This window comes from Electrona antarctica, assembly GCF_951216825.1.
Source record: "Electrona antarctica genome assembly, chromosome: 6".
Classification (NCBI taxonomy): Eukaryota; Metazoa; Chordata; class Actinopteri; order Myctophiformes; family Myctophidae; genus Electrona; species Electrona antarctica.
Window position 1 is genome coordinate 39283068 of NC_136811.1, and position 22648 is coordinate 39305715.

The 22648-nt window shown below is 42.7% G+C and overlaps 1 protein-coding gene across 1 annotated transcript; it reads right to left on the reverse strand.

Moving 5' to 3' along the window:
* Positions 1–592: 592 nt before the first annotated feature.
* On the reverse strand, positions 593–19225 carry maneal (mannosidase endo-alpha like). The gene is made up of 4 exons (XM_079502822.1): positions 17249–19225; positions 15449–15558; positions 3322–3398; positions 593–3047 (listed from the first exon to the last, which is right to left on the reverse strand). Exons 1-4 carry the CDS (start codon positions 17754–17756, stop codon positions 2411–2413), a joined length of 1332 nt encoding a protein of 443 aa, XP_079358948.1. The 5' UTR covers positions 17757–19225; the 3' UTR covers positions 593–2410.
* Between the last annotated feature and the right edge of the window lie 3423 nt (positions 19226–22648).

Consider the following 22648-nt stretch of genomic DNA (forward strand, 5'->3'; position numbering starts at 1 on the left):
CACTTAGTCATCTGTATTTTCTTGCGAATCAAGAGTGTGCAACATTGGTGTGTTCTGGGGGTCAAGATTAGCCAAAAATACCCAATCTACAAGCTCTTGTAAGATCAGCATTTTTGGCAAAGAGATTAAGGGCCCTATTTTTGTCAGTGCTAAACCCCTTATCCCTAAACTTATTTGCCTTTTTTTTTTTTTACTATTTGAAAAACATTTCTGAATAGTTCAAATAGCCGATATGCTGTACAAGCTTTTTTTCAAAATAGTAAAAAAAGGTGAAGTTTAGCACCGACGATAATACCACCCCATAACTCCATGTTAACCATGTCACGTCCCTGCTTCTGGAGATATATTTTCCTAATGCCCGAGGGGACAGTGATCTTTTTTCCATTCGTTTTTTTGAAGTAAAAACCGATGAACTGAAGATGATGGGCCCTCCAGGGCCATGGTTTCAATGAGTCAATGAATATACATTTCCTAACATTGGAGATTGAAGTTCAATGCCTGTGCTTATATAGGAGGGGGTATGTATGATCAAATGAAATATCTAAATATTAAATTGAGCACATTAGAAACATTCAGGTTCACACGATTTAGATGTTCAAATAGAATTTCCAAAATGGTAAATTCCTTTAATGGTCCAGGCTTAGGTTATGTTTTAATTTAGCCTATAATGGCATGCCAAAATAAAGAGACCAGAGTTAATGTAGTGTGAAATTAGATTGAACTCCATCTCAAATGTTAAAGTAGCAGCAGACCATCCAAAATGTGGATAATTAACATAAGACACGGCAGAGGTCGTACATTTTATTCACAAAATGGCATGTCTTCAAGTGCATGTCTTTATACTGTATATACAGTATATAGACACACTTGCAAGAGCAACTTATAGGGGCTTTTCCCCCCTTAAAACATGATGAACATAATCTCATCTATATACCAAAACTAAAGGTTTTACACATTAATTTGGTCTAAGCGTTCAAAGAATTGGAATTTTAGTGGGTGAAGTCATCTGGAGTAGGTGTATTCAATGTAGCAGCACCAACACATGATGAAAATTGCACAAATCTTTACTAACTAATGTGTACTGCAGAGGGGGGAAAAATGATTCTTACTGCAGTCACTTGGGCTTTTTTTGGAATTCAAATCAATGCCAGAGATTTAGTAATTTTGGTGAAATTGACTTTTTCTGCCTAACTGATTAATGTGACGCCTCATTGGCTAAATGGCTATCATGATTGGATTGCATCTAAATCAATGTCAAGAATGACTTGTTTAAGTCATATGAAAAAATGCAATATTGTGATTTTCTTGGAATTACTGGAAATTATGATTATGAGGCCCTCCTGAGTCCTGTGGGCACAGTACAATTCTCATTATTACCCTTGTGATTCTTCACATGCACATGGTCGTCTTAAATCATGAAAAGCTGATGTTTCAAAGATACATGATGATCATTTGGTAGACTCTTCACCAGTAGGTCCAAACCCGAACAGCTTCAGTCCAGAGTCAGAGATCATATACTGCACTGGTTCTCACCGTCAGACCAGGGGACCACTAGAGCCGGGTATGTAACTGACAACTGTGAGAGTGTACAAACTGTACAATGGGTTATCTCTGGGACCCCAAATCTACACTATAAAATCCACAGTGTTACTTAAACTCTGAGAGTGTACAAACCAAACGTTTGTACACTCAGAGTTACAGACCGGTATGGGTCCATCTGGACCCCTGGTAGTCCCCGGACCCAATGTTGAGAACCAGTGCTCTACTGTAGCCAGCTTTCTGATCACAGCTTAAATTCAAGATCGGAGTTAAGCTTTAATATCTCACTGAGATCCTTTGTCGATGGAAGGAAAAGCATGTATAAATAGCATGGCTACCTTGTCTATTTCTCATTGCTTCTATTATTTCACTGCTGAGGGAAAAGGAAGTCACTTGATAGCGGTAGCTGGAATTGTGATAAAGAAGTCACTTCAGACTGTTGCTTCTCAGATAGGACAGAGTGTTCAGTCTAAATGTCCTTGCAACTGCTGAAGCTAGAGTATGATCTTTTTTAAGATGCCCCTGATGTGTCCATGCTTGTGAAAGCGGGTGGGAGGGGGGGATAAGGCAGGCAAAAGAGAGGGAGGGAGACCTCTATAGCACTTAAGACATCTGGTCTGTCAATGGGAGCAATAGGGCAGTAGGGTTTCCTAAGACTATCCCTTAATGCCACTGTAAAACCGAACTCAAGTCACAATGATCCCTTCCCTTCCTCCCTACACACTTTGTGTAGATTTCTATGACTTTGTGCAGACCTGCATGTGGGGATGCACTCTTCAAACACATACAGTATACGTTTCCATTCTCATTGTCATAAAAAAACAAAAACCCAGAGCATGCCAGTGCTTGTGCCAACAGTTTTGGTGAAAGCTCACATGAGCCACTGCTCTTTCTCCTTGTTGAACTGCTCTGCCCAGCGGCGGGTGAGCTCCAAGTAGTGCTCGGGTCCATGCGGCTGGTAGTCCAGGTATAGACGGGTTACCGTCTTCCTTGGCACCGCCCTCTCTATCTGTGTCCCCTCGTGCCACTCATTGAACGACGTGATGGTGACGATTTCGGGCCGCGCACTCTGTGCCGCTTGCAGAGCCGTCTCATAGTAGCGTCCGTTGACACGGTTGCGCGTGTTGTGGTTGTTCCACGGCCGTACGCTGGTGTCGATGTAGCCGGGGCCCACACTGGGAATAAAGATGAGGTTGTTGCCATCGCAGAACGCCTTGATGGCTTTCCAGTTCTGGTGCGAGGAGCCGAAGGAAAAGCCGTTGGAGGCGAAGTACGTGTACATGCCGTCGAAGCCCCCAGAGAGGATGTCGTGCTTGTGGCGCTCCTCCACCACCAGGGCGATGAACATGGCATCGTATGCTGAGCCACGCAGACTGTGGGCCCCAGAAGAGGTCAAGAGTTCGGCCCAGGACTCCGGAGGGGTCAGGTAGGAGTCGTAGATGTAGAACAGAGGAAGGCTCTTCCCTGTGCTCGTCTTGTACTTATAGAAAGCTCCATGGTCACCATACCTTAAAAAGAATAATAATAATTGAATTAATTCAGGTCATAATTGTTGTTTTTGTTCTGTTTGATAGTTTCAGGAGCAACACAGTCACATACAGTACAATGGCCAATGGTAAAATGCGTTTGTAGTCATCAAGTAGACCTCAAATAATAATGGCTATTCTAAAAGCAATCAACGGATTCATAAGCAATCCAGCGTGCTAACTACAATTCTCTCAACAGTGCATGAAGTCATAGGTTCTCTTTTTCTTCACAGTGATGGAGGGTGCACCTACCTACCTGTCAATGATATATTTGATGTTGTCATGGACTGTTTGGTCATTCCTTCCTCTGTATGGCTGCATATGAAACGCAACCTGGAAACATGGGAAGATACAGTATGAGTGCATCATCAGTTTTGCATTTGTTGTTTGTTTGCTGTTTTCTTTTTTCTTTTTTTTAACAAAATATGCCATTGTCAGCAATTGCAGTATGATCCTTCTCATGTGGAAGGATGGATTCCACGAGGATGTGAATCGAAACCTGGGGGTCGCTGCTAGTGAAGACCATTATGATGCAGCCATTATACTTCAGTCATATAATTAACAACTACACAAAATGAAATGCTGTTTCATTTACCCTAAAACTAGCTGGGCACGTACAGGTAACCTGGATGATACTTTGATCTTGCTAACTGACACCTCCACGTTGTCTGGTCTCTCAACACTGTCGAGGAAAACTTGAGTGCTCTCAACACTGTCAACACTTTGCTCGTACTCAAAGCTGTTGATGGCTTCCTAGAGCTACACTAGAGCAGCTATTATTATGTCTGATCATTTTTGCTTAAACTATTAAGGATATTATAATGTTTCTAATGTTACTCATTGTGCTTAACAATGCCATATCCTTGGCTTAATGGCTTCAATTAAATGTGTTTCACAATTCCATAATTGTGAAACATCAAATGAATCAAACAATTTAAATTAAATGCTGCAGCCCTATGACCATAATACAGTATAGCAACAGAAAGGAATAGTTTTTGACATAAGGCATTCGACTGATTAGAGCATATTACTGAGAGAAACAGTTTAGAGTAGACCGTAAAAATAAATTAGCTATGCAAGAATGTAAAAATGTATCTGTAAGGATCTATATTTACACTCCCAGTTAAATTAACTCTGGGTTTTTCTGTGTAGGATATGCTTGAAAAAGGAATGTCTCTTCCACTCCATTTGAGTGTCATGGTAAATGCTGTGCTGCACTATGACTATGTAGCACAGCATCTGCCCTAAATGGTCGCCCTCAGGAGCATGTCAGTTAATGGCTCTGTTAGAACTTAGCCTGGGTTCCAGCCTGCTTCGCTGCGTTCCGTGAATTTGTTTTGTGAGCAGTGACAAATTCACGCAGCGCAGCGAAGCAGGCTGGAACCCAGGCTAGTTAGAACTAGCTGTTTGCCAAAACAGCCAAAGAATACAAGACCAGCAGTGAAACATACGTAAAGATGAGCTTCAGTTGAATATTTCAAGGCAGCAGTGGAGAATTCCATATCTGAATTATGTATGATCAAAGTGAAATTCTCGTGTAGCACATATAATACCCATGGGACATGCCCTGTACAAGAATGGCTTAAGAGTATGGATGCAGCTACCATTAACCACTTAAACCCTCTAGTCTAGTCTTAGAGAAGCAGACTTGCGTTACAATTGTATTCAAACCGATTTTTTTCGTCTCTCACAAAATCTCTTCGCCTAAAATAGCTGTTCTACAGAAAAATAGCCTCCAGCTGAAGATCAGCTATTTTTGGTGAATGTTCCCCCCCCAGAACAGGCAAGTGTTTAACCACTTAAACCCTAGTGTCCCTGTTCTAGGGTTTATAATGAAAGACAAAGAATAGGTCCCGCACTCTGTCAGACACTTTCCAAAAAAATGTCCTGTCCTGATGAAGGTCCAAGCAACCGAAACATTGACCTAATACAGAGCAAAACATTTTTGGCAAGTGTCTGACAGTGTGCTTCTTTGTCTTTCAAAGATACCCTTTTCATTATATGCCTTATTGCCCTACGCACCTGTCACCAGCCTTTTGAGGTGTGCATCGCCTTTTGCTATAAAGCCTGTTCTAGGGTTAACATTTGGCTATTTTTGGTGAACATATTTAGTGTTGAGTGAAAGCAGGAGGTATAGAGCCCTTGAGACTCTGGTCAACTACGTTATGGTACAAGTGGATTTGATTATTTGTATAATGTTTAACTGGTTCAGGATGTGTATTGGCCATTAAAGTGACATCAGGGGTGAGTTTGATTTGAAGAAGAAGGGTGAGTTGAAGAAGAAACAAAAGCCCATTGAACTTTCGAAAACTATAAATGGGACTTCCACTGACAGTGAGCCTGTCACTACGACATAAACGGAATTGGCTATGGTCTAGTGTGGTGTTTAAAACTGTGACCCTGTATAGATAATCCATGAGTTGTAGGTAATAAAAAGCAAATCACTGCTGTCACTAATGGAGACAGTTAAGTGCCTTTTTGGCTTTGGAAAAATAAGTGCATTTTGAGGGTGTCAGGAGCTCCGTGTACATTTCAATTTGAATAGAGAAGGAGAGAGAAAAGTAGTGATGGAAAGAGAGGAGGAGAGATGGCTGGATGAATAATTTGTTTTGGAATCTGTGATTGAGGAGGCAGAACTCCTGGTAATCTGATTAATGTGTCTGCTGGATTTCATATAACAGCACAGTCTGCTGTAATAAAGTAAGACAAACCACTGAATCCATTTAGAATTGGCAAGCTATTACAGGAATTTAGACCATTTTTTTTCTCCTATGTAATTATTTCCCTTAGTGAAAAAAGAGCTGTCGCTGTCTCCTGTCCGCTGCGGTTGAGTGCAGCGGCTGTAATGGCTAGCTTTCCGGCCTTGACATTCTTGGTCATTACACTGTGGCCATTTATAAGTAAATGAGACACAGCCAAGCATTTCAGGACCACACAAACATAGACGCCATGACAGAGTGAAGTTCAGTGTGTCCATGTCATGCAATTGACTATATTCACACAGCGGCCATTTTGCTCGCATGTCATATTTGCGAGTTGGGAAGAAATACCTCCCCAATGGGGGGCATTTCTTTAGCTTAACCGCCGTGTGAATATGGTGAATATGTATCATTGGAGTGTATCTGACTCATACACTTACGCAGTAAACCGAGACACAATGAGTGAGTAAAATAACACTCCATCCTGACCTCACACTGAGGTCACACACTTCATAACTACTGGCATCTAACATCATAGAAGACTGTCAACTTCCCTCCACTGTCAAAGGCATTATACACACACACACACACACACACACACACACACAGCATTACATGCCAACTGTGTGTCATACAAATGAATGGGATCTAGCTGGATTCCGCCCAGTGCAGCTGGATGCCCCAGCTGATGGTATCGCTGGGGCATCCATAGGTCATATAGATATGTCCTCTTCTGCATGCAGTTAATGTGGCCTACATACAGACTGGGAACAGTGCCCCCCGGGCGCAAATTGTTCATGGAAGCAAGCTGAGTCAGAGACACCCATAAGGCATACCCCCACCCTTCTCTCTCTTCCCTGCCCAGCCTCTAGTCGCCTTCGCCCATTCAGCCTGGCTCAATCTCTAACCATTTAGATTTTATATACATCAAAAAGTACTCATGTTCGCTGCATTACCCAAAGTGAGGGCAGGGGGCATTCATTTGTTATGATGCCAATTGGATTTGCTTTATGCTTACTTGGTTACTTAGTTAACTTAATTAAGTCTTTCAAAAGAAATTGAAAACTGAAAATTAATATTTGTATTTTATTTTATTTTTTTCTTCCCCAGCGGTGTTAGACTCTTTCTCTGAGCTCAACGCATCATGCCGTTATGCGTTATAACTTTGTATCTGTTTTTTTCTAAAAAAACTAAAACGGCACTGCATTTAACAGGTTCTGGAAAGTTTCAGGTTATAGAAGGTTCTGGATTACCCTGTAGTCCAAAAGAGCCATGCATTTGACACTCCACTCCCTCAACTACTCTCATAGGGCATAATGTATTATTCATAAATTACTTTAGGCTTGGAACAAAGCCATCCAGGCTCCTGGTGAATCATCACCATAAAACATTTGATTCTGAGTAAAACAAATGCCATTGCTATGCCCTACACTGTAGGTGAACTTGCTGCTCCAAGTGGTATTGTTAGTTGACTGACAGCGGACGATTGTGGGGGTACTTGGCAGATCCCAGAATGTGTATAGTTGTACAAATATAAAACAAAGTTTGGCTGTAAAGAGATCTTGCTAAATCAGCAGATTGTGCTGGGAAAAGGTTTTGTGTTATTTGATCAGCCCCGTCAACAATGTAACTTCATTTGGGAAAAGTGCAACCTGAACTTCTTATGGGCCTGATGCTGCAGCTTTACAGCCGATAATGCCTGCTTATTCTCTGAAGCGTCTCTCAGATCAGCAGGTGACCTGCTGTCTCTTTGCTTTTCAAAGCAGATTGCAGAGGATCCGTGTTTACATCGGATACGTTTTGGGCCTGTTGCCATGGCTCCCAGAGCCATCTCTTTCTGCTGATCCTACTCGTGTATCCTGGTGAGAGAAAAGAAGCCTCACACAGGCCATTCTGTTTTACTCCGCCGCTCAATTGACTGGAGCAAGGCAATTATTGAATTGTTGCATTAGCAAATTTGCTTTAGTGTTCCAAATGATCAGAGCCAGCGTTTTTGTCCTCATCAGCAGAAGATTATGCAAGGGTTTTAAAGCACTCCAAAAGATACATTTCCTTGTGTACAGTGGGAGTAGGTCAAAATGGAAAGATACCTTGGAAAATGATATGTGGAACTTAAGTGTCCCACTCTGAAATATTTGTCTGTGGTCGGCTGCCTTACGCAGCTTAGATTAAGATTTTATTTTTTCTAATGAATAATACATCTTTATAGAAGAAAACTAAACTTAAAAATAATATAACCCTTTAGTGAAATCTAGCAGTACGGTAGGTTTTGTGCAACCGACCATGTTTTTCTCACTGGGACTGAGTAAGCCCTTCATTCAACCTGAATGAGCCATAATACTCTGACACAGTGTTTTTACAGGGTGGCTCTGCAGGAGGCTAGCTATAAAGTGTGTGTGAGCTAATCTTGCAAACCTCAGAACCGATCTGCGCCAAACTTTGTATGCACACTGCCAGTAGGCCACAGACGTTTGTATGCACACTGCCAGTACTAGGCCACAGACGTTTGTATGCACACTGCCAGTACTAGGCCACAGACGTTTGTATGCACACTGCCAGTACTAGGCCACAGACGTTTGTATGCACACTGCCAGTACTAGGCCACAGACGTTTGTATGCACACTGCCAGTACTAGGCCACAGACGTTTGTATGCACACTGCCAGTACTAGGCCACAGACGTTTGTATGCACACTGCCAGTACTAGGCCACAGACGTTTGTATGCACACTGCCAGTACTAGGCCACAGACGTTTGTATACACACTGCCAGTACTAGGCCACAGACGTTTGTATGCACACTGCCAGTACTAGGCCACAGACGTTTGTATGCACACTGCCACTAGGCCACATACGTTTGTATGCACACTGCCAGTACTAGGCCACAGACGTTTGTATGCACACTGCCAGTACTAGGCCACAGACGTTTGTATGCACACTGCCAGTACTAGGCCACAGACGTTCGCCCTCCACTCATTTTCACATAGTTTCATACTTTTAAAATAAAAGTCACATGAAGTGAGGGGTGCTCTTATCATCATACATCATCACACATCATTCTCAACTTGTTTCTGTATTTGTTTTAAAACTAAATCTAATAAACAGAACGTAAAAAACAAATTATCATACATCACACTCTGTGCTCTGCTCAGCCAATCAAATCATCACAAATGTCATTCTGGCCAATCACTTTTGGCGTCTTCACTTTTCTGCCCTCATTTTTATTCTCAATATGTACTTTGCTCAGCCAATCAAATCATCGCTATGGGGTGATCAGTCAATCACATCATCGTGTTTGTGTTCACACAAACAGACAAAGCTTGGCATAGGTGGGGCTAGTTTTTATTTGATAATGGATGGAAGTCATTGTGATCGGATGTGCCAAAATTGGTGTCATACAGTATCATTGATACATCACATATGAGTGACATCACAGGCTGCAAAAGAAGTCTGCACACCGTTTTGAAAGCTCCCCAAAAACGTTATGTACCAAGGCGGAGAAGAAAACACAACGTTTCGGCCTTCGTCAGGTATATTGGATAGCAGCGCATATAGGACAGGTACATACAACATTAAGCAATCACACCTGTGGACACAGTCCCTATTTGGGATTGAACTTGGCTATGACACAAAAAATGAAGCCATAGGCTATCCCTGTGTGGCCACCAGGGGAAGTAATCATCACACACATACAAACATCAAGAACCCATATCATAACCCGATCCAAGTGTAGAAAAAGCTCCCTGAGCTATACAGAGAGTAGCCTACACATGCACTGTCAATTCTATGTAATAACGTAGTTAAAAACACACTTAAAAAAGACAAGACCAAAAATATTTACAGGAATGGTTTGATATCGAACTCTTCATTAAGCCTGTATGGGGCCATAGTGTTCAAATTATAAATGTGGAACATTTCTCTTTGTAGCAGATGACGCTCCTGATTTCCCCTTCTGGGGGGGTTTGTCCACCTTTTCAACTGGCTAATGTTGTGGCCAGCTTGCTTAAAATGCAGAGCCACAGGGTTGCACTCGTCCCTGCATCTGATATTAGAGCGATGCTCGCTCATACGGGTACCGAACTCCGAACCAATATTTTTGGTCTTGTCTTTTGTGTGTTTTTAACTACGTTATTACATAGAATTGACAGTGCATGTGTAGGCTACTCTAGCTCAGGGAGCTTTTTCTAACACTTGGATTGGTATATGGGTTCTTGATGTTTGTATATGTGTGATGATTTATTCCCCTGGTGGCCACACAGGGATAGACTATGGCTTAATTTTTTGTCCTGAGTGTCATAGCCAAGTTCAATCCCAAATAGGGTGTCCACTGTCCACAGGTGTGATTGCTTATCGTTGATTTGTTTCTGCCCATATATACCTGTCCTATATGCGCTGCTGCCCATATATACCTGTCCTATATGCACTGCTGCCCATATATACCTGTCCTATATGCACTGCTGCCCATATATACCTGTCCTATATGCACTGCTGCCCATATATACCTGTCCTATATGCACTGCTGCCCATATATACCTGTCCTATATGCACTGCTGCCCATATATACCTGTCCTATATGCACTGCTGCCCATATATACCTGTCCTATATGCGCTGCTATCCAATATACCTGACGAAGGCCACAGAGGCTGAAACATTGTGTGTTCTTTTTCCCCGCCTTGGTAAATAAAGTTTTTGGGGAGCTTTCAAAACGGTGTGCTTATTCTTTCTTTTGCAGTTTTTTGTTCGAGCACCCGTTGAATTAGCCTGGGATGTGTGTGCACCTCCTGACCACTTTTGATATCACAGGCTGGCCATGTGAAGTCTGAGATCCACAAGGAAGCCACGCCATTCCAATGTGAATCCTGACTCTGAGATGAGACATGATTCAAAATGTGTCTTTGCAAAAGCCTGCATACATCATACAGCTTGATGAGGTCATTGCTGACAATAAAGCGTGGCTTTAATTCAGCCGAAAATATTTTCTCCTGACTGCATGCATAGAACCACTGCAGTTAATCTTGCCTTTTTTCTCCAGCACAGATGCATTATTTCTGTGCCTGCAGCCAAACGGTGGAAGAAATAAATGCGGTATCGGAGCTGACAGGCAGGGTTGAGAGGTTTTGCTGGCCTGACAAACCACTGACACTAAACAAAGTTGATTGCAGAGGACCGGGCCAAATGCTTCTGAACACATATATGTTGTCTGCCTATGGGCCAGGGCATTTGTTTGCATTGTCATATTTTAAAACCTATACATGAAAAATGTATTGAACATGGAATGCTCTTTTTCAGCAGATACAAGACTTTGACTGTTTCCCCTCACGGTCTCCAGCAAGGCCAAGGTATTCTGAGTGGCAACCTTTCAGCCACAGCCTGCTTTTAAGCTTGAATTACTTCCATTGCAATGAATCAGTTTGCTTTGTATTGGATGTGTCCAGCTCAATTTGTTGACATCTCTGCTGCATGTTAAGTTATGGATGTGCTTACCTTGGAGTTTGTGTTACTGTGCATTGCACAATGCCTCATCATCAGGCTTGTGTGAGCAAATTTGCATTCAGAAAACATTTACATTTACACTTGGCTGCATGGTGTAAATTGGACATGCACTCTGCTTTTACATGGCACTCATTCTAACCCACTAGGCTGAACTGCACTTCTAAAAGGAAATGCAGGCTTAACTCTATCCTTGCAACAGTAAATTGACTAAATTAATTTGTTCATTCTTTATGTTGAACTCAAATGATCAAATGTAATCTTCTATCATCAGTGTGCATCCAATCCACACGTGATGTGCAACTAGGCATAAGAACTGGAGACTCCAGTTAGTTGTCTCATACTCTGATTAATACTTACTGGTGCATCGCGACCCGCACCAAAATAGCCAATCTACAAGCTCACAATGCGTCTCAGTATAAATTAGTCTTTAGGCAATACTGACTTTTCAAGCATTCTGATCCACTCCTGTGTCCAACTGGAGCAGCCTTGAGGTAGGATGGCAGAAGGTGATTTATTTCATACCCAGCTGCCTCATGCCCTATAGCAGCAGGCTGGTTGGCTTTGTTTAAACATGTAGTCCTCGGAGCACAAGTCTCCGCCAGGTCAGGTAGGTTATTGTTAATGTGGCCTCCTCCTAGGCCAATGTGAAAAGGGTGCCATGTCTTCTTAGGCAGGGACACTGCATACAAATGTTGTTCAATATTTTAGAATATGTAATATACATAAAATATATAGTTGCTACTATTACAAATAGCTGATGTATATTTCAACTGATCTTGATACTATATCAACTAATTTAGCCCCCACTTTGAGAACCACTATAGCAGGCGGCACACCATGAAAACAATCAAAGTGTAAGTGTATTTGTGTTTGCACATACAGTATGCATGAAAAGCTATTCATGTGTCTGTGTAAACCGCCACTGTGCTGTAACTCCCCCTAACCATTAACCAAGGCACCATCAATAATGCAGCAACAACTTTTGTTCACACTACATGTTTAAACAAAGCCAACCAGCCTGCTGCTATAGGGCATGAGGCAGCTGGGTATGAAAGAAATCACCTTCTGCCATCCTACCTCAAGGCTGCTCCAGTTGGACACAGGAGTTGATCAGAATGCTTGAAAAGTCAGTATTGCCTAAAGCCTAATTTATACTGAGACGCATTGTGAGCTTGTAGATTGGCTATTTTGGTGCGGGACGCGATGCACCACTAAGTATTAATCAGAGTATGAGACAACTAACTGGAGTCTCCAGTTCTTATGCCTAGTTGCACATCACGTGTGGATTGGATACACACTGATGATAGAAAAGATTACGTTTGATCATTTGAGTTCAAAATAAATAATTAACAAATTAATTTAGTCAATTTACTGTTGCAAGGATAGAGTTAAGCCTGCATCATTTCCTTTTAGAAGTGCAGTTCAGCCTAGTGGGTTAGAATGAGTGCCATGTAAAAGCAGAGTGCATGTCCAATTTACACCATGCAGCCCCTCTCTCTCTCTCTCTCTCTCTCTCTCTCTCTCTCTCTCTCTCTCTCTCTCTCTCTCTCTCTCTCTCTCTCACTCACACACACACACACACACACACACACACACACACACACACACACACACACACACACACACACACGTCTCTCCTATATCTCCGTTCCTCTCTCCCACGCACTTCAGCAGGCGTGTCTGACACAAATAAATGTGTTTTCACAAACTGACAGCCCTGTAAAGCTACTGTTTACAACAGGAGCACATGAGGTCTCCATTTATGAAACACTGACAGTTATGTCACCGACAATACTGTTACAGCATAATGGGGTCACAGCTGCACACATCTGTCTCTCTCTATCTCAACTCACACTTATTCTCCCTTTAGTTTTCCCTCTCATTCTCTATTCTTTCCCATTCTGTCAACTCATGTGTTTTCTTTCTTTCTTTCTTTCTTTCTTTCTTTCTTTCTTTTGTTCTTTCATTTTGTCTTTCTAACTGTCCTATTACTGTACCCATCCATTTATAACAACCCCCCCCCCATCTCTCTCCATCTCCATAGCTGTATCTGCAGCGCATCTGACATTAAATATCGTGTTACGAGGAAGCGGTCCATGTAAAACTTTTATGAGCCTTCAACGTGTCTGACAGAAGGCAGAAGAGGAAACATGTTGGAAATAGTTGTCTTTCCTTTCTTTGCCGTGCCATTTTCCAGCCTAATTGACATGAGGTCATGTGGTTTCCCTTCTAACCCCCATCCAGCCCATCTATCCCATTGATTCATTCCCACTCACAACTCATCAGACAGTAGCTCTTTGACCTATTTTTTGTTGGTGGTGGGTGGTTTTTATTTTTTTATTTTTGCCTGGCTAGTGCTGATGGCAAGGCCGGTCGAACTGTACATCCAACACTTTGGTCCCTAACAATATTGAAAAGGTTTAACTTTCCTCAACGTATTGTGGTTTTTCAACTTTTGTGTGAATGCGCGTGAAGGGAGAACCACACACGCATAACAGAAACACAGCCGTGCATGAACCAGCTCTATTCATTTGCATCATCATCATTTATATACAATTCAACCTCCGTCTGAGTTTATCTTTCGCTCTCCATCTCTTCGTTGAATCTTTAGTTATCCAGGGAAGATTTGGATACATTCTCTTTTTTTATGGAACACTAAGCTTCATATATAATTCCAAACATTCACACCTGGAGTGCAACTGTCCTCTCACAATGACAACTACTAATTAGCTCCTGTTGTTGAAAGTCCTGCCACAGACAGATGGATACTGAAGGCTTGGCCTCTCAGTCAGTCCTGCGCCAGCTGTTCTGCACTGGTGGACTGACAAACCTGTCGGGTGGAAACCTTGTATGCCCAAAATGTATGTGTGTAGTCACATGTTTTCTGGTTTATATACATTTTATTTAATTTTGTGGAGATTATTGGTTTGTTCAGATGCCTGTTTATTTCTGTTTTATAGGCAAATCAATTATTCAATCCTTCAATTATTCTACTACCACTCCTGTTTTGTAACCATCTCTCGACAATACTGTTAATACCATTCAAGGTACTTAGCTATTGCGATCATTGTGCCTGGCCAGCACACACATTATGTAATCTAAACTGAAACTGAATCGCTTTACCCTACCAAAAAATTGCAGTTACGTTTTAAATAATAGGAGTAAAAAATATCAAATATCAAGACATTATATCTGCTTTGAGATTTGATAATTTAGCTGCGACCACAGGTCGCATTTACTATGAAAACGTGCATTTTCCATTGGTTCGTCACGCCTCCATATATGGACATGCCTCGTGACATCACGTGACATCATCAAGGATCTCCATATATGAGCATATAGTCGCGATTCCCCACAGCGCCGACCAGTGCCTTGGAAAATGCATCCCCGGTCCTAGCATGGTCGCGATTCTACGACTTCTCCCTAACCTCCTTGAGCGTCTCAGAAGGGGGCTCGTACTTGGTGCAGTACTTGGTGAGGTACTGGACCATGGCATGGCGGCTTGATGTCCATGTTGGCGCGCCAGCACAGGAAGGCATCTGTCTTAATCGGGTAGTCTTAATCACAGCGTTGGCTCTGGGCCGTGGAATAAACCTTGTTTTGACCAGAAATGCCATCTGGGACAAGGAATAGGAGATACAGGCGATTGAAAGAAACAGATAGAATGGGTCTGTATGCGCACAGCAATCAAGATGGCGCGATCCAGTGTTACTGACAGCACCAGCTAGCAACCCAAAGCTAACGTGAGTAGCATTACGAAGATCAATTGCCGTACATCTACAGCATTGGCATTAATCGTAACATTTATTAATTGACATAGATCAACGCCAATGGTGTTTTATGTGTTAAGAAGCTCTGTTGTTTCAGCGCTTCTCGCCCTCAGGGCATCTTATTGGTATTTTTACTTTGTATATTTGATATCATATCAAATATGCAAAGACAGAGTTCCTGTTTCTCTGTGCTGTGCTCTTCACTGAGACAGAAATGCTCTATACCGCATGCTGAGATTGTAGACTTACGAATCTATCTTGTTACAACTTCTTTACATCTCATTTCCTACTATATTATTCCCTTTATCTCTCTCACACACGCACATACATTTACACATTAAAATGCCTTGTACACTCTTTGGAGTTCCATGGAGGATTTAACTGTGTGTGATGTGGAAAGGATGTGACTAAGTCATTCATTTACCTTTAGGTTGTGTCTGTAGGCAGCATCCAGTACAGCTGGCACCACGTCCTCAGTGGGTTCTCCATTATCATCAGCAATGCCTGGAGGATACCAGGACACCACCAGAACCCCTGAGGAAGACACACGCCGTATTATAGGGTTAGTATTATAATGCAGTGGTTCTGTCCAAAGTATTGGACAGAACCAACTCTTCTTTTCAGATCAGAAAATATGTTCACCTATAGAACCAAAAAATCACACCTGTGTGAAGTGAGGGGCGCTAATATATTAAAGTCTAACTCATGTTGATTAGGTGATGTAATGGCGATGTAAAACAAACACAAACATTAAACGCCAACAATAAAGAGACAATATGACGTAATGAGGCACATTATGACCAAAATTTTCCCTTCATTGTCAATGGCGTTTACAAAACAAACATTGAACTAAAGACAAACATTAAGCAAGCCTCAAAAATCAGCCTTCAGAGTGGAGGTGAAGTAAAGCTCACTCACATAACTATGCTATTTTTGCTATAGAGATTTGGTGTAGAGGGGGAGGGGGTAAATAGACCCGTAAGTCATTTCGGGAGGACTTTGAGGGTTTCAGCCACTGTCTCTGAACTGTGAGAGATGTATGAGTAAAGCTCACAAATCCCCTTGGTGCAGAAAACTAGGATGTTTGCCCATGTTAAAGACAGCTGGAGCTGGGAAATGCCTTTATATCTGGCAGCTGACATAGCCTATCACCCTGGCCAAGACACAGCAGCCCACTGCTGCTGGCATGCAGACTCGGCTCCTCTCTCACTAGGAGCTGTGCGGAATATTTGATTACAATATCTAACTAGTCATGTCTGCTGTATATTGGAACAGTTTTGACCATGGCCATTATTTTATATTTATGGTGCTCCCGGCCATGAAGCGTTGAACAATCAGTCATCAACCACAGCAGTGCTCTTTAAGGTTTGGCTGGCTATCTATGCCTCTGTCTGTGCCAGCAGGCTCTGATTAAATAGATTGTTTTTAACTAAGTGCCTGGACCTCCAATTGATCCATATGTTAATCCATATGTCATGTGGTTTCAAAGCGATGGATGGTCAGGTCATCATTCTGGATAATAAGGCCCAGACAGATATGCACATGTACAACTGCCGTGAGCTACCATGCTCACACAGGCACTTCTCCCAGTGTGAATGCTAAAATGTGTTGGATATCCCATAAGCGGTGCCATTTTAAGAGTTGGTTTCACAAGAATGTAATATACGTGAAAAACTGTTGTTGTCTCTTGGCATCATAACCTTTGCTAAAATATAGTAACCTTCTAATTTTACCCACTGGGTATTGTGTGTAACACTACCCTGAAGGAATATCCCTATAATCTGGGGGAGATATTAGAAATTTTTTTAGGTCATCGGCTGAGGTTGTTAGCCACTCTACTATGTGGTTCTTGTGGAATCTGGAACAAGCCAAAGCTTTTACTTATTTAACCATTAAACTTTGTATAGGACATGGACACTACGTTGATACAAAAAATACCTTGATTATCTGACTACATTAAAGGCATCCATAAAAAAATGTACTCTTTTTACAACTAGGAAACTTCCAAGATGACTCAGGACTGCATATGAGAACAAGGAGCTGTCCAGTGAAGCTGGTGCTGAAATGATTGTGCCTATGGAGGGAACAGTTCAACGCTACCATTCTACAATTTCCCCCTTGACATGTAAAGGTTTGAGACTAGAGCCACTGCTCTAGTTGCTGGAGACGCACAGTGACAGCTTTCCTATGACAGTCAGGAATCCTGACTCAGGATGATCCCTACCTGCTGCGGATGCTCCGATCTGCTCCATGTGCGACTCCAACACATCCGGATCTCTCGAACTGTAGGGATTAAGTTCAGGGTAGAAACTGGCCCCGATGTCTTCCGGCGGCATATGCCTCCCTCTCGGGTAGCTGGCGGCGATCTTAGGGTCCCAGTGTGGGACTAGGAGGTGATCCCAGTGCATGTATTTCCCATCCATATGCGGGGTTCCATACCAGATATAATAAAATATATGGACGTCGTAAAATACGGTTCCTTCAGGGCTAGAGTTAGATAAAACTACTTTAGTGTTGCGGGCCGGCTGGGCTTGCGCCGGGGACACTGCCGTATCTTGCGGTACGGAGCGCCGATCCATCTTCCCCCCTATCATCGGTATAAGTTCGAATCCCGGAGCCAAATCCGGGAAGCCGTCACTAGATTTCAGGGTCTTCAAACCCATCATAGTTCCGAACACGAACAGCGTGAATAGAAACAAAGCTATGCACGCTTTCTTTCGTAGCCTTGCCATCTTCAGGCGAGTCCTCTGCCAGCTGCAAACGTGGATTGATGGGGTGTGTAAACAAGTCGCCCCTGTCCCTCCGCACCGGGTTGAAGTTCAATTCACAACCTATAGGCTTGAGAGTATCTTGCTTGACATCCAACGTTGCTGTTAAGGACTAGCCTACTACCGCGTCTCTATTCATTGATAACATGAAAATGTTGTTGTTACATGATTGCAGGCAGACATATTACATGTCTCCGTTCAATTTGGCTACGGGTGTTCCCCCCCGTCTAGCCTATTCAGTCTCATCTTTTATTTTATCTTATGAGGTTTTTACCTAAATTAACGATCTTCCAAATGTGCGCATTGCGTTCCATGCAGTAGGCTATACGATATTATTGTCTGCCTCAGCCTGGTTATTCTTCTTGCCTTTCGCCAAGTAGAGAGAGACAGGGTGGAATAGATAGGCTATTCTTCACGCGACCCCTTCCCCAAGTCGAACCCTCTGATCTTCTCCGTGTTGTTTTACAGTAAGACGTTCCGCCCATTGATAATTAAACTGACACGTCAGAGAGGCTAGTCTTCCATTGCTTGTTCGTCGGCTGCATTCTCCTGCTCCAATTCATTGCAGTGCTGGCAGGAAATCTGACAGATGAGATCATTGTCGAGTAGTGCGCGCAGACCGTCCTCAAGAACCCAGTCGCAATCTTGCATGTTCTCAGGTCGCTGTCCATGGTATAGCATTTCCCACCATAGCGGACAGCGATTGCTAGCCGCTAGCCTACAGCCCGTATATGCTACCTGATAGGCCTATGACAGAGAGGAGGCAACAGGATGTTTGGTCTGTGTCTGTGTCTTACACAGCCGAGAGAATGTGACGTGGCTGTCTGAGTATCCGCTATAATGTAACAATTAACAGGACTGCCTTTCAAGAAGCTCACACTTTGGTGTGGGTGGGTCTCCAATTCTCATAAATCTTGAATTGATACCTAGCACTCCGTAAACCTGATGTTAGTGAGCAGCCTACAGACTACAGTTCATTTGTAGAACACCTTTCATATAATGTGACGGTTACAAAGATTAAAATACTCAAAAGTATATCATTATTAAATCAAATTAAAATGCAAAATAAAGCAATCACCAGCCAATGGACTATAGCAAATACCACTGGACCATACAGAAAGTTAGAAATGTTCTGTATAGCCTACATTGTATGACATGCTAAACTTTTAAGCCTAATGGTGGATTGTGGATGCAAGTCCATAGCCTACATTCTCACTATACAAAGCTATACTAAAAGAGCTCTGGCTAATAGCTATTAGGTTCATCCAACATGGTTCATCCTCTTATAAGTGAATGTTTGGTTGGCCCACCCACTATGTTGTAAACTTATCAGCACGCTTATTCAAGAAATAAAGCTAAAGGTTCTGTCATCTGGTCATCCTGGCCTGGTAGTAAGTCAACCATCACAACCAATTTTGACAACTTGGTGTACAATAGTAAATCAGGTATATAATCTCTGTGTACAATAGTAAGTCAGGTATAGGACTCCGAGGTACTTGGCTTCTATTGCAATCGAACAGATGTGGGTTAAAATCATATACGGTTCTATTGAATAGAATATTGTTGTTCTGCACTGAGAACCAAATAGATATATAATAAAAAGATATATACTGGCACCTAGTGGATTGATATATATAACACATAGAGCCTCTAGTGGAGTGGATTATCCACTGTGGATATATTCATGGTTTGTCATCATGACTCATCAGTGCCAAAGATCTGCAAGTGTCAGTCTCTGGTATGACAGGGAATAGCCTGAAAACACATTGGGCTCCATTTTCGTCACCGCTAAACCCCTTACCCCTAAACTTCTTTGCCTTTTTGTCTCCACCAGGCCGAAGGCATGGGGAGAGAGTATGTTTTGCACTCCGTCCGTGTGTGTGTGCGTCGGTCCGTCCGTCCTTCCTTCCGTTTTTTGTCCGTCCGTCTGTTACCAGCTAATCTCCGGCACCGTTGGCCCGATCCATGCCAAACTTTGCACACACACTCCCTGGATGCCAACGACGAACCTCTGCCCCAAATATTCCTCAACGGCCTGTTATAGCACCACCATGAGGCCGATTTAGGCAAAACACATTTCTGTAGATTACTCGTACACATTTTATCCATACATCACACAATTCGGTATACACTATCTCCATAGTCATGTGATCAACACGGATCTGCACCATTTCCCATATTCCTTCCTGATTGGCTAAGATTCGCTTCCAAAGCTCACATGATTGGTCCGTTTCGAACAAAATGCCACAAATCACAAACACAGTGTGCAATTTCCGTGAAATTATACACGCACATTTCCACTAGGCTGAGGATGACATGACACAATTTATTTTCCAAACCAGCCTCATGGTGGCGCTATAACAGGGCAATTCCTGTTTTTACCTATAACTGCATCGATCTGTGTACAACTTTGTATGCGCACTCCCTAGAGGCCATGGAAAAACATTTTCCCTGCATCCCTCCACATCTGCCGGTTATAGCGCCACCATGAGGCCGATTTCTGCAAAACACATTGTTTATATTAGTCGCACAGATTTCATCCAAATCTCATGCAAATCGGTATACATGATCTCTGTAGTCATGTGATCAAGACGAGTCTGTTGGATTTCTCTGATTCTACACTGATTGGCTAAGATTGCCTTCCAAAGTCTTCAGGAGTGGCCCGTTTTGTACAAAATGCTGCACATGTCCTGCTCATCCAGAATTCTATCCTCAGAGATGCTATGAGTAATCTGGCTCTGCATTTCCTCAACAAAATGAAGAAAATTGTTGCAAAAAACAAACAAACATGTTTATATCACTCCTAAACATTTTGCCAAACATCACACACACTCCTATCCTCCTGGTGGAGACCTGTGCCCAGAAGGGCACTTTTTCTAGTTTTTCCTATTTTGCTAAACATTTTTGAATAGTTAAAATGGCCAGTCTACAAGCTCACAACGTGTCAATGTAGATTGGTTAGTTGAACTATTCAAAAATGTTTTTCAAAATAGTAAAAAAGGCAAAGAAGTTTAGGGATAAGGGGTTTAGCGGTGACGAAAATGGAGCCCATAATGCTTAGCACTGACTGACGTCACTACTTTTTTTTGAGTGGTGCAACCACTCCCTTACGGAGCTATGTGTGTGGCTGGGTGCCTGCCTGGGTGCCTGGGTATGAGCACGAAAATAGCATGGTTGTTTTTCACCACCTAACACACACACAAACACACACGCACATATTAACTGTATATATGATGATTTCGAGTGTGCCAGTACAGTACAGTGACAGTACAGTACAGTAGGCCTACAGTAGAGGGACCCCCACACGTTAACTCTGTCATTTCTCAACCGTTTTGGACATCGGGCGGCTCGCCGGAATCGGCCCAACCCCCTGGGCACGTTCCTGGGGGTCTGGATGTTCCGGGGACCCCCCCCCCCCGGGGACTCCCGGAGGGGACCCCCGGAGACCCCCACATGGTAAATCTCTCATTTCTCTACCGTTTCGGACGTGGGGCGGCTCGCCGGAACCGGGCCGTGGTCCTGGCCGTGGTCCTGTGGGTCTGGAACTTCCGGGAATCCCCCGGGGACCCCCACACGGACTTGCACCACTCACTTCACAAGGGTGTGATTTTTCTTTTCTTTTTGAGTGGTGCAACCTTCACTCCCTTACGGAGCTATGTGTGTGTGTCGGTGGGTGGGTGCCTGGGTCTGAGCACGAGAACAGCATGGTTGTTTTTCACTACCTGTGGGCAATCTAACACACACACACACACAAACACACACGGTACGCACATATTAACTGTAAATATGATGATTTTGGGTGTGCCAGTACAGTACAGTACAGTACAGTACAACAGTACAGTACAGTAGAGGGACCCCCACACGGTAACTCTGTCATTTCTCAACCGTTTCGGACGCGGGGCGGCTCGCCCGAACCGGGCCGGCACCCTCTATCAGTCTATTCTGGGCATGATATAGGCTATAAACTCAGAAACTTGACCTATAACAATACATTGACAGCTCTCTCAAGTGGAAATTGTGTTTTATTTGTAAGCTATCCGGCATTTGTAACGGCTTGTCTATTATTGTGCGAAACATCTGCTAAAAGTTCACAATATTAGGCTACTAAAAAAATAACCTGCTTGATAGCTGTCCGTGGTTGTGAACTTTTGTACTGAATCTTCTTTTTTGTTTTTTTCGAGCTGTTTTCACAAACCACAAAATCATTATAGCCTACTTAATATGCAAACTGAGAATTGATTTCTGAGAGTGCTTAAGCCAATGAAACAACTCTAGCAATGGCTTGTATAAATATCTGTTTACCAATCTTTACCAAGAGTCATGCAGACTCAGAGGCTATAGGCTATGTCGGAATCTTCCTTACCAAGTCCAACTGTGCAACTGTGTTGCTGCAGACGTTTATTAAACCTAAACGTCTACTAAATGGCTTAGCCTATACATTATAGTTATATAATGTTATATAATGCTAGTTATTATTATTGTTATATTTGGGTTAAACCCATGGAGTGTGTTTAAAAAGTTAAAGATATAGCCGATATAGTATAATCATTGCGTTCAGTACATTCGCATCCATGCACTCCAGGTCTTGCAGGAAAGAAATGTAAAGTGGCCTGGGTTACAAACTTCACACAATCAGGAGAGATGACCCAAAAAGATATATAGCTTATCAGCTTGTGTTCCATTTTTTTTGTCAGGTGAATTATTTGTTTCATCTTAATTTCACTTGTTTATCATGTCTGTCTGACTGACTCTCTCCATGGTGGGGGAGATTGGGTTCCACTTCCACCTTGAGACACCTATAAATAAATAAATAAATAAATAAACACACACACACACACACACACACACACACACAC

Coding starts and splice junctions, on each gene's coding strand:
- maneal (XM_079502822.1), bottom strand. CDS start 17,756: ATGGCAAGGCTACGAAAGAAAGCGTGCATAGCTTTGTTTCTATTCACG. Junction 15,559..17,248: donor GATCGGAGCATCCGCAGCAG/GTAGGGATCATC, acceptor TGTCTTCCTCAG/GGGTTCTGGTGGTGTCCTGG. Junction 3,399..15,448: donor CCTACAGACACAACCTAAAG/GTAAATGAATGA, acceptor CCATGTTTCCAG/GTTGCGTTTCATATGCAGCC.